This window comes from Oncorhynchus mykiss, chromosome 11 (genome assembly GCF_013265735.2).
Source record: "Oncorhynchus mykiss isolate Arlee chromosome 11, USDA_OmykA_1.1, whole genome shotgun sequence".
Classification (NCBI taxonomy): domain Eukaryota; kingdom Metazoa; phylum Chordata; class Actinopteri; order Salmoniformes; family Salmonidae; genus Oncorhynchus; species Oncorhynchus mykiss.
This window is the reverse complement of record NC_048575.1, coordinates 69,520,856-69,533,424: the sequence shown is the minus strand read 5'-3', so window position 1 is coordinate 69,533,424 and position 12,569 is coordinate 69,520,856. Positions and strand designations below refer to the sequence as shown.

Genomic DNA, 12,569 nt, shown 5'->3' with positions numbered 1-12,569 from the left:
ACAAAATAGTCCAAATTGGTGAAGTGAAATGGAAAAAATTCAAAATGGAAAAGTGGTGCATGCGTATGTATTCAACCCCTTTGCTATGAAGCCCCTAAATAAGATCTGGTGCAACCAATTACCTTCATAAGTCACATAATTAGTTAAATAAAGTCCACCTGTGTGCAATCTAAGTGTTACATGATCTGTCACATGATCTCAGTATATTTATGCCTGTTCTGATCTGTCACATGAAGACCAAGGAGCTCGCCAAACAGATCAGGGACCAAGGCGTGGAGAAGTACAGATCAGGTTGCATTATAAAAAATGATCCGAAACGGTGAACATTCCACGGAGCACCATTTAAATCCATTATTAAAAAATGGAAAGAATATGGCACCACAACAAACCTGCCAATAGAGGGCCGCCCACCAAAACTCACGGACCAGGCAAGGAGGGCATTAGTCAGAGAAGCAATAAAGAGACCAAAGATAACCCTGAAGGAGCAGCAAAGCTCAGCGGAGATTGGAGTCTGTCCATAGGACCACTTTAAGCCATACACTCCACAGAGCTGGGCTTTACGGAAGAGTGGCCAGAAAATAGCCATTGCTTAAAGAAAAAAATAAGTAAACACGTTTGGTATTTGCCAAAAAGCATGTGGGAGACTCCCCAAACATGGAAGAAGGTACTCTGGTCAGATGAGACTAAAATGTAGCTTTTTGGCCATCAATGAAAACACTATGTCTGGCGCAAACCCAACACCTCTCACCCCGAGAATACCATCCCCACAGTAAAGCATGTTGGTGGCAGCATTGTGCAGCATGTTTTCATCGGCAGAGACTGGGAAACTGGTCAGAATTTAAGGAATGGTGCTAAATACACAGAAATTCTTGAGGGAAACCTGTTTGTCTTCCAGAGATTTGAGACCGGGACGGAGGTTCACCTTCCAACAGGACAATGACTCTTAAGCATACTGCTAAAGCAACACTCAAGTGGTTTAAGGGGGAACATTTAAATGTCTTGGAATGGCCTAGTCAAAGCCCAGACCTCAATCCAATTGAGAATCTGTGGTGTGACTTAGATTGCTGTACACCAGCGGAACCCATTCATCTTGAAGGAGCTGGAGAAGTTTTGCCTTGAAGAATGGGCAAAAATCCTAGTGGCTAGATATGCCAATCTTAGAGACATACTGTACCCCAAGAGACTTGTAGCTGTAATTGCTGCAAAAGGTGGCTCTACAAAGTATTGACTTTGGGGGGGGTGAATAGGTATGCACGTTTTTTTGTCTTATTTCTTGTTTCACAATCAATAATACAAATTGCATTTTCAAAGTGGTAGGCTTGTGAAAATCAAATGATACAACCCCCCAAAAAATCTATTTTAATTCCTGCTCAAAGCAGCTACGGTTTGGTAGCTAAAATGCCAATTTATGTCAGTTGCTTAGCACTGGTATGACAGTGGTTGTGTTCATATAAACTGTACAGACTGCTGATAGCACTTCTCATTTCTCACCTCCCTTGATCAGAATAGTAATAGCCCGTACACTTCCTGTGTATGTATAAAACCATGGGTCTTTGTACAGGATAGTATTACATTGTCTCCAGACCCACACAAGGCCAGGGCTATACAGTGTATGAGACTTGGACAGATTAGGTGAGTGCTTGTATCAGGGTGGATGCCATGGGAGGATATTGATTTGTGAGAGTGTATATCTACAAAGTCTTCAGAATGACTTTCCCAAAGAACGTTCTGGTTTATTTGAAGTTACCTTTTAGTTAATTATCTTATTTCTGATGTGTACCATGGTTGTGGATGTCTCTTACAGACATTTGCCTGCCAACTAAAGCTGAAAGGAAACCTTTTTAAGGTCTGTTAGAACCTGTCATTGAGTCACATGTATTCATGTATTTTGCCGTGAATTAAAGGTATGGGTAAAATATGGTTGCATCTGTATCCCAATGGTCTAAAGAGGAATCATCAAGTCTCCTCACTGATTGGAAAGTACTGGACAGGCAAAATCAACATCACCTTCGTGGTTTCATCTGTCCTGTCCTTGGTTTTCAGATCAGTGCAATTAAAGGAGAGGAAACCATTGAGATAAATGTAACACAGTATGCACTTCCGTATTTATTTGAACAGTGAAGCTAAAATGTCTCATAGGAGGCAACAGTACAGAATGTTACCTTTTAATTGAGGGTATTTTCATGAATTCATACATATCTAATTTATCGTTGAGAAGTGAAAGGACTTTATGTTTCTGCACCCCCCCCATTTGAAGAAGTCATCATGAGTACTCTGATAAATTCACTCATAGTGTATTAAAGTAGTCAAAAGTTGAGTATTTGGTCCGATATTCCTAGCATACAATGACTACATCAAGCTTGTGACTACACACTTGTTGGAATCATTTACTGTTTGTTTTGGTTGTGTTTCAGATGATTTTGTACCCAAAAAGAATGGAATGGTGAATAATGTATTGTCTAATTTTGGATTCACTTCTATTGTAAATAAGAATAGATGTTTCTGAACAATTCTAAATTAATGTGGATGCTACCATGATTATGGATAATCATGAATGAATGGTAAATAATGATGAGTGAGAAAGGTACAGAGGCACAAAGATCATACCCCTGAAAAGTTGCTAACCTCCCCAGTTATTGGTAATGGTGAGAGGTTAGTTTTTTTGGGAGGTACGATCTTTATTCATGATTTATTTATTTATGATGAATTCATGATTGTCCGTAATCATGGTAGCATCCACATTAATGGAGAATTGTTCAGAAACATCCATTCTTATTTACAATCAAAGTTATGCCCAAATGACACAATGTATGTCATTCTCTCACGATATTTCTACCCAGGAGGAAAGATCTGACGTCAGGGCTCTTATGGCTCGCTTCAACACAGGAGGAGGCAGCCCCATGGAGGGAGGGGTTCACCCTAAACTGGCATCCCACTCCAGCCTCTCCACTAGTTCCCCTCTCTTAGCCAAGCTAGCTGCCCTGGAGAAGAGCCGATCAGGAGGAGCCCTGACCACCACTAACTCCCCTGCAACTAAGCCTGTGTTTCAGAAGAAATTTGAGACCGCAGCCAGAGAAGATGTAGGAACCTTGTTCCCCAAACCCCAGTCCTTCAAACCCAGGCCTGTGGAGACCATCAGGGACACAGAGTCCTCTTTCACTATACCTCCTCTGAAAAGACCTCCTGTCAACACAGCCTTTCCGGACAACAAGGTCAAACTGGCTCCGGCCTCAGGCTCAGCCAAACCTCCGTGGGTAAAGGACAGTGAGTCAGAAAACACCCCTACACTCCCTAAACTGCCCTTAGCCCTCAAACCAAAGATCTCCATCTCATCACTGCAGTCCAACCTTGACCAAGAGACCCCGAAGGAACATCCAACACCATCCACCCCCAAATTGCGCCCGATCTCCATGTCCAAATTCCTTCCACTCCACACCCAGCAGAACTCCCTCTCTAGACAGGAAAGTGAAGCAAGCCTCCCAACTTTGAACTCTAGCAAATGTATGTCTCCCCAACCTCCTCTCACTCTGAAACCCAACTTCCTGACAGCGCAAGCTGGAGCGAGGGATGAACTGGTCCCTCATGAAGAGAATGATGATCCCTCTGCCCCTAAGAAGAAACCCCTGCCTAATGTGTTTTCTCTGGGGGACCCTCCTCTGAAACCCAACAGGCCTCCCCATGTTACCTTACAGATGTTTAGGACTGAAGGTGAGATCTCTTCTCCTTTCCTCTATGTACACCCAAAATACATAAAAAAGTAATTATTGGGTCTAGTTGACATGTCACAAGACCCATTCCTCTTCCTTAAATATGTCATCATGTCTCATAAAGAGAATGACAGACCCAGAGGTAGAAGCTAAGGCACAGATCTAGAATCAGCTTACCCTCCTCAAATTCTAACCTTAACCATTAGGAGAAAACATGCACAACAAGCATGGTTCTATTGCTTTGTTGTTGTGTGACAGGTCCTGAGTTGAGCGCAGCGGGGCCTCCTCCTCCTCTTGCTCCCCACACCAGCAGTTTCCCTGCACCTCTGACACCCTGCCTCCTCTCTAACTCCCCTGCAGCTATGTAAGTACAATACTTTGCTTATGAAAAGCATTGATTCAAGAAGAAACTCCTTAGCATACAAACGTTAACCACCGTAGGCTAACTCACTAGCATACCACACACCCCTATAGCCCCCCCGTTTGGTCCTCAGTCTTGGTCAGTTGGCTATTTGCGATGTGTAATCCAGTCATCATGTGCTGTTTGCATGAACATTTCTAAAGGCTTTCCCCAAAAAACCTTCCCAATTAAATGTTGACTGCAATGTAGGCCTACCTGACAGAATGATATAATGCTGATTTGTATCTATGGGGACAGCATTTGTTTTGCTCAATTGAATTAAAGGGCAACTATATCCTCCCCCCTAAAAATTCTTGATTTTTCCCAGACATCAACAGTGGTCTCCTGGTGTGGTTTAAGCATTGTTGTTGACTTACAACATCACATTTTTGGCGTTATTTTAAAAAAGTGTGATTTTGAGAGTGAAAACCTGAAAAATCCAATAGGAAAACATAGGATTTTTCCCAAGGGCGTCTTTGCTTCACACAGGACCCACTTTTCCAGGCACAACTACACCACTGCATAGGCTTGATGGAAAGACAGCAGTCCATTGACTGAGACATAATAAGCCAGTAGGTCCCAATCATAAGAATACAAAAACACAACCATTGGGTAAGCATTTCCCAATCGAAATGTACAACTATTACTTCCCATTGCAAAAAAAAAATCCCGTTTAGCACACAAAGTAACCCCTGATCTAAAGTTTAAATGCAACAATGTGTTAAACACACATATGTTATTTTCAAAGAGATGGTTATCAACCGTATGTGAGCTGCAATAAAAAAACACAGTTCCACCAGATGAGGATCATTTGAAACTTAACTACTTGTTGAAAGTTATTCTTGGGGAGAAGGGGAGAAGCTAAAAAATGAGCAACAACATCCACTTCGATAACACCCACTGCAGCCGCTGCAAACTAGCTTATAGCTTAAGCTAGCTAGTTAAACCGTGGGAAAACCTTTGACCTGTTGGGTCAATTACAAGTCAATGGGATTGGTTGATTCCACTGTCACTCTAAAATGTTGCCCAAATATAGTTGAATGGCAGATGCATTCTATCAAGTTTCGGATGGCCTAGCCAGTGGCTAACTTAGCTAGCTAGAAAAATTTATTTTGAGTTTTAACCTTTTCCTTTCTAACAAAAATTGAAGAGACTAAATCAGAACATCATTTAAAATAATAATATAATTATAATTATTTGTATTATGCTATGAATCCTTAGCCTTTCTCTGAAAGCATAGAAGGTCCTCATTGTTCCCTGCTGTGTTTGTGTTAGTAAACATTTGTAGAGCGTCACTATTTGCCCTCTGCATGCATTTATTTTTACCATTCTGAATGTATAAAGAATCCATATGTTCTTCTTAAATATTATTACAGAAATACTGGAAATGTTGAACTCTTTTATAGTGACGATTCGACAATATTACAGTCATGGTCTTGAATGGATCTCAAATGTTTCTGGTTTCGGTCTTGACTCGATCTCAGACCTCTTGTCCCCCTCCCAGTCTTCACTCGGTCTCGCTCCCCCTCCGGTCTTGGTCTTGACTTGGACTCGATTCGCTCCGGTGTTGGTCTTGAATCGGTCTTGCTATAGGTGGTCTCGAACACAACACTGGTTATTCTTAAATTCAGTTTTTCTGTGGCCCCCACCCTCATCAAAGTAGCCCATCCCTGTTCTAAAGTCTTTGGTGTTGTGATAATAACATGAATGACCGTGTGTGTATGTGTGTGTGTGTGTGTGTCTTTCTAACCACGAATGATGATCAGAATCCAGCCCAACCAGGAGGATAGCTATGACGACATTGGGGTCATGAATCTCCCTTCACCCCTTCCCCCTGGAGGTGCCACTTCCGTTCTTACACAACCTCACCTATACGAGCGCTACGGGGCATTGTGAATAATATGTGTAGCTAGGCCCTAAATCATTTGGTGGAACAAAGATGATTGTTTCAAATTAAGAAATACAAATTTGTTTAATACTCAATGTTGTGGATATAAGCTAAGACATAAAAGATTGTGTCAATAATCAACATATAACCGAAAATGATTTATATGTTTGTTTGGTTTTCATTACAGGACATCCCAACCTAAAAATTGAGGTATAATATCTGATTTGCCTGATAACGGTAATATGGAGCCTCGAAACTGTACAACTAGTTACTGCACTGTACATAGCATGCATTTAGACAGGGCACATGATTGGTGTTAAAGTAAGTGTGACACATATAGCTGTAGAAATAACATGCTGGGAGAAAAGAGGAAGTGGTTAAGAGCGATATCTAGACCCTTGCAGTATGTAGCTTCAGTAAGCCACTTCTGACTGAAAATTTGTTTGAATGTCATTTACATATTTAGATACAGTATGTTTACAGTCCAAATCTCTACAACAAGTTTAATCCGTCCTTGATAACAATAATTTCTGTTTGCAGCTTCACTTTAATGCTTGATTGTAATATTGTATGTCCCATCCTCTAACAGGCAGAGTTGAGTGATGAAGAGATGTATGAAGACTTAGAGGAGAGATGGTGAGAGGAATCTTTATCACAGAAAAATAATGAATAGAATGTAAAACAATGTTATATATAATAGTGACACCTCTGTAGTATTATCATCTAAACTCAGCAATAAAAGAAACGCCCTCTCACTGTCAACTGCGTTTATTTTCAGCAAACTTAGCATGTGTAAATATTTGTATGAACATAACAAGATTCAACAACTGAGAAATAAACTGAACAAGTTCCACAGACATGTGACTAACAGAAATGGAATAATGTGTCCCTGAACAAAAGGGGGGTCAAAATCAAAAGTAACAGTCAGTATCTGGTGTGGCCACCAGCTGCATTAAGTGCTACAGTGCATCTCCTCCTCATGGACTGCACCAGATTTGCCCGTTTTTGCTGTGAGATGTTACCCCAGTCTTCCACCAAGGCACCTGCAAGTTCCCAGACTATTTTCGATCTTTGGATTTTTACAAATTATCTTTGAAAGACAGGGTCCTGGGGACGTTTCCTTTTTTGCTGAGTTTATGTTTGATTCTTAACCCCAGTATAATTATTTATCCAACATTTACTCTCTTTCTCTCTCACGACAGGATTGAACAGGAGGCTAAAGGATTGAAAGAAACCAACGAAGTGAAAGGGCAAGAGAAGAAGAGCGACAAAGAGGAGAAGAAACGACTAGAGCAGGAGAAGAAAATGCAGAAAGCCAGAGAGAAGAAAGAGCAAGAGGCAAAGAAAAAGTACAAGGTAAGCAGGATATGCATATATCTGGAGTTATATCTATTACAGCCATGTGTAGTGGAGTAACACCTATCCCTGTTTGTAGCTCTCAGGGCCGATTCAGGTGATTCACAAAGCCAAGGCTCGGGTGGAATGTAAAGGAGGAAAGACTGACCTGCCACTAACACAGGGAGAGACTATAGATATCATACGCATCACTGACAACCCAGAGGGACGTTGGCTGGCCAGGAACAATGAGGGAAACTGTGGGTGTATACACATACAATAAATACACGCATAAATACACACACACACACACACCACCCTCTCTCTTCCTGTTCTCACTGCCTCCTCCTCCTTGCTGTGTTGTAGATGGCTATGTAAGGACTGAGGCAGTGGGCATTGACTATGACCTTATAAAGGAGCAGAAGAAAGGACCCCTACCTAACCAGTCTGAGGAAAAGCCTGAGGTTTATGATGATGTAGGCATCCTGGACAATGCCTGCAGGTAAAATAAAAAAGAAACTAAATGTTAAATGTTAGAGCTTTGAAATGTTGTTTACTTTGTTGTCTATGTGATGTGTCATTGTGACCCATTGGTGTCTATGCTTCAATAGTCTAGATTTTTGTTTTTCAGTGGGGTCAAGGTCCAACAAGGTAAGTCTCACATTGATATTATATATAATTCATCAGAACTTATAACAGACCAGTAATATAGAAAATTACAAAAAACAACTAGACTGCAGCATACGCAGCGTTCAAAGCATGGATTGTTACTCAGCCAGTCGCATAGCAATAACAAGCCTTTTGCCATGTCATTGTTTTCTTCTTATGACAGCTGAAGATGGTGATATCTATGATGATGTGGATGGATCAAATCAAAACAGGTATATGCAATTATGTAACTATGTGGTGATTTTGTGAGTATTCTATGCATCGAGTAGGAATCTTGTAATACAGTTTCTCACTCACCAGGTGTTCCTCATCCTTGCTTAGTATTTGACTGACAACATCTAGTGGTCAGAAGTATTATTGCAAAAGTGATGCTGGAACAGAGCGACATTGACACATAGTTAGATCGTTTTTATCCCTTCTTTGCTTTACCTTTATGAATGACCCCTGAAACATTTAGCATGTATACTGTCAATACAGTGACTACACCAGCTTGATCTTTTTGTTCAATAACTGTTTGATCTTCATTCTCAGATTTCCCCCTCCACTACCTAAAGAGGGAGGTAATGATATGGTCACTTGTTCACTGGGAAAGGGAACAACAGTCTTACCAGTTATTTCGCAGTCAAATTATTTCCGTGTATTCTTTAAATAAAATCACCATTCTATTTATTGTACTGAATGGTGTGTACTGTGTAATCAAGTTAAAGAAGTGTGTTGCTTCATTTGTCTGTCTTTATGTCCATAGACGAGATTTATGATGACGTGGAGTCCCAGAGCTTCACTGCCCCTCCTCCTCCTCTCAACAGGTGAGAAGAGGGTCACAGAGCCAGAGTTGGGTCAGCTATACTCTTGAATAGTCTGTTCAGCTATACTCTTGAATAGTCAGTTCAGGCACAAATGAGCTTGAAATCAATACCTAAGTTAAATCATTTTGTGTTTCTCCATTTCAGTCTCCCTCAGCTGACACCTAAGGGAAAGCAAGAGGTGATGGACCCCAAGAAGAAAAAAAAGTTTGAGAAAGAGGAAAAGGAATTCAGGAAAAAATTCAAGGTAAAATGTCTAATTGTGACAGGAGAAAGCACAATGACATAATTTAGTTGAGCCGGGCACATTACGGTCTCCCGTCTCGTTTCAAACTATCCATATCTGAATAAAGTAGAAAACCTAAATACAATTAAAAAACATTTTAAAATCACAGTTATTCCCAGATAACATTCTAAAATATTGATAATCAATGAATGTATATTTTTTATATGGTCAGATTTATATTGTACTTACTTACATGATTTGAGTAGTAGTAACTGTTGAAATCTTCCACTGTCAGTTTGAAGGGGAGATCCAGGTGTTATATGATGTTACCATAGATCCTACCTTGGACAGTAAGAAATGGGGGAATAAAGACCTACAGTTGAAGCCAGGAGAGGTGATCGATGTCATTGTGAAGCCAACATACGGAAAACTGATTGGCAGGAATAGAGACGGGAAGTGTAAGTTGGCATCAGTTGTTATGGATGAATTATTCACAATCAAACATGAACAATTAATTGCAATCTGTATTCCTCTTTTCTAGTTGGTTATGTGTCCATGGTCAATGTTGCACAGTAAGTTCAAGAGTTATTTCTGTTTGATGAAATACGCATGCGCTCACTCAAAATATTCACACGTTCATGCACATGTGTGCACACAAACACATACACAAAACTAATATTTTGACATATGATTTTACTTCAACAGGGATGGTGGAGATGTTTATGACGACATAGGAGAAAGTATGTTTTAAAACCATTCTAGAAATGATCTGGGTCATACTTTATTTGGATAGTCCAGATTTTCCATCTGTATATGATCTACAGATTATCATACTATCAACAAACTTGATAAGAAACTGCTTGCTAAGGTTACGGTTAGGGTTAGGTTAAAAATGAGGGTTGGGGTAATGGTTAAGTGTAGGGTTAGGATAAGGATTAAGGTTAGGGTTAGGGTTAGAATAAGGGTTAGGGTTAAATGTAGGGTTAGGATAAGGGTTAGGGTTAAATTTAGGATTAGGATAAGGGTTAAGGTTAGGGTAAGCGTTAAGGTCAGGGTTAGAATAAGGGTTAGGGTTAAATTTAGGATTAGGATAAGGGTTAGGGTAAGGGTTAAGGCTAGGGTTAGAATAAGGGTTAGGGTTAAATTTAGGATTAGGATAAGGGTTAAGGTTAGGGTAAGGGTTAAGGCTAGGGTTAGAATAAGGGTTAGGGTTAGGATAAAGGTTAGAGCTAGGGTTAGTAGATAGTTAGTTTAAATGTTACTGATAATCTGTAGATGGTCCATCTGCAGATGCTCTACAGACTATCCAAATGAAGTTTGACTATTATTTGTGACTAACTGTACAACACTTTGTTTAAACAATGACATTGCCAGCTGTACGGACTGCTTTGAAGATATTAGTTTGCAGACAAGACAGGCCTACTTACAGAAGTAGGCTGATGAAATAATATACAGTTGAAGTCGGAAGTTTACAGACACTTAGGTTGGAGTCATTAAAACTTGTTTTTCAACCACAAATGTCTTGTTAACAAACTATAGTTTTGGCAAGTTTGTTAGGACATCTACTTTGCGCATGACACACATAATTTTCCAACAATTGTTTACAGACAGATTATTTAACAAATAATTCACTGTAGCACAATTCCAGTGGGTCAGAAGTTTACGTACACTAAGTTGACTGTGCCTTTAAACAGCTTGGAAACTTCCAGAAAATTGTGACATGGCTTTAAAAGCTTCTGATAGACTAATTTACATAATTTGAGTCAATTGTAGGTGTACCTGTGGATGTATTTCAAGGCCAACCTTCAAACTCAGTGCCTCTTGTAGACCTCCACAAGTATGGTTCATCATTGGGGGCAATTTCCAAATGCCTGAAGGTACCACGTTCATCTGTACAAACAATAGTACGCAAGTATAAACACCATTGGACCACGCAGCCGTCATACCGCTCAGGAAGGAGACGCGTTCTGTCTCCTAGAGATGAATGTACTTTGGTGCGAAAAGTGCAAATCAATCCCAGAACAACGGCAAAGGATCTTGTGAAGAGGCTGGAGGAAACAGGTACATAAGTATCTATGTCCACAGTAAAACAAGTCCTGTATCGACATAACCTGCAAGTCCGCTCAGCAAGGAAGAAGCCACTGCTCCAAAACCGCCATAAAAAAGCCAGACTACGGTTTGCAACTGCACACGGGGACAAAGATTGTACTTTTTGTAGAAATGTCCTCTGGTCTGATGAAACAAAAATAGAACTGTTTGGCCATAATTACCATTGTTATGTTTGGAGGAAAAAGGGGGAAGCTTGCAAGCCGAAGAACACCATCCCAACCGTGAAGCATGGGGGTGGCAGCATCAAGTTGTGGGGCTGCTTTGCTGCAGGAGGGACTGGTGCACTTCACAAAATAGATGGCATCATGAGGAAGGGAAATTATGTGGATATATTGAAGCAACATCTCAAGACATCAATCAGGAAGTTAAAGCTTGGTCGCAAATGGATCTCCCAAATGAACAATGACCCCAAGCATACTTCCAAAGTTGTGGCAAAATGGCTTAAGGACAACAAAGTCAAGATATTGGAGTGGCCATCCCAAAGCCCTGACCTCAATCCTATAGAAAGTTTGTGGGCAGAACTGAAAGTGTGTGCGAGCAAGGAGGCCTACAAACCTGACTCAGTTACACCAGCTCTGTCAGGAGGAATGGGCCAAAATTCACCCAACTTATTGTGGGAAGCTTGTGGAAGGCTACCCAAAATGTTTGACCCAAGTTAAACAATTTAAAGGCAATGCTACCAAATACTAATTGAGTGTATGTAAACTTCTGACCCACTGGGAATGTGATGAAAGAAATAAAAGCTGAAATAAATCATTCTCTCTCCTATTATTCTGACATTTCACATTCTTAAAATAAAGTGGTGATCCTGACTGACCGAAAACAGGGAATTTTTACTAGGATTCAATGTCAGGAATTGTGAAAAACTGAGTTTAAATGTATTTGGCTAAGGTGTATGTAATCTTCTGACTTCAACTGTAGGCCTACATACATTTATTTTTAATTGTATTTGTTTGGAATGCAATGCATTTTTCAAACATGGTTCTACTTGTTTATTTTCTTACAGACTGCATTTATGACAATGACTGAGACTTCTGTGTCAGAATGTACTGAGACAATCAGCACTGACTCTGCAATGCACACTGCAACTGGTCATCTTTATTTTATCTGGTGAAAAAACAGATTACTTAAACTGTTTAATTGATTGTCTTGAAATAACTATAGATAAATGTGCCTTGACTATACTATGGTTGTTTTGTTTATTTAACCTGGATTGCAATGTGAATGAATGGATGTCTCTTTGAATGTGAAACATTCACTATGTATTTTAGTTGGTATTTCAATTCAAATAAGCTCTCAGACCATTCACCAGACCTAGTAGTGTAAAGTACTGAAGTAAAAAATACTTTAAAGTACTATTTAAGTAGTTTTTGGCGATATCTGGACTTTACTCTTTATATTTTTGACATCTTTTACTCCACTAAATTCCTAA

The 12,569-nt window shown here is 40.0% G+C and overlaps 1 protein-coding gene across 1 annotated transcript; it reads left to right on the top strand.

Annotated features, from left to right (window-relative positions):
* The first annotated feature begins 1,315 nt into the window (after positions 1-1,315).
* LOC110536305 (FYN-binding protein 1) lies at positions 1,316-12,312 on the top strand. The gene is made up of 18 exons (XM_021622029.2): positions 1,316-1,632; positions 2,841-3,708; positions 3,966-4,071; positions 5,874-5,947; positions 6,183-6,205; positions 6,585-6,631; positions 7,198-7,351; positions 7,431-7,590; positions 7,697-7,832; positions 7,962-7,981; positions 8,163-8,211; positions 8,531-8,559; positions 8,745-8,805; positions 8,950-9,049; positions 9,324-9,486; positions 9,570-9,600; positions 9,734-9,768; positions 12,144-12,312. The coding sequence occupies exons 2-18, from the start codon at positions 2,868-2,870 to the stop codon at positions 12,164-12,166; spliced, it is 2,052 nt and encodes a 683-aa protein (XP_021477704.1). The 5' UTR covers positions 1,316-1,632; positions 2,841-2,867; the 3' UTR covers positions 12,167-12,312.
* The last annotated feature ends 257 nt before the right edge of the window (positions 12,313-12,569 follow it).

What these genes read in the sequence shown, in the direction of transcription:
- LOC110536305 (XM_021622029.2), top strand. Translation starts at nt 2,868, where the DNA reads ATGGCTCGCTTCAACACAGGAGGAGGCAGCCCCATGGAGGGAGGGGTT. An exon ending in CAGGAACAATGAGGGAAACT is followed by an intron (nt 7,591 to 7,696) that starts GTGGGTGTATAC and finishes GCTGTGTTGTAG; the next exon opens with ATGGCTATGTAAGGACTGAG. An exon ending in TGGGGTCAAGGTCCAACAAG is followed by an intron (nt 7,982 to 8,162) that starts GTAAGTCTCACA and finishes TTCTTATGACAG; the next exon opens with CTGAAGATGGTGATATCTAT.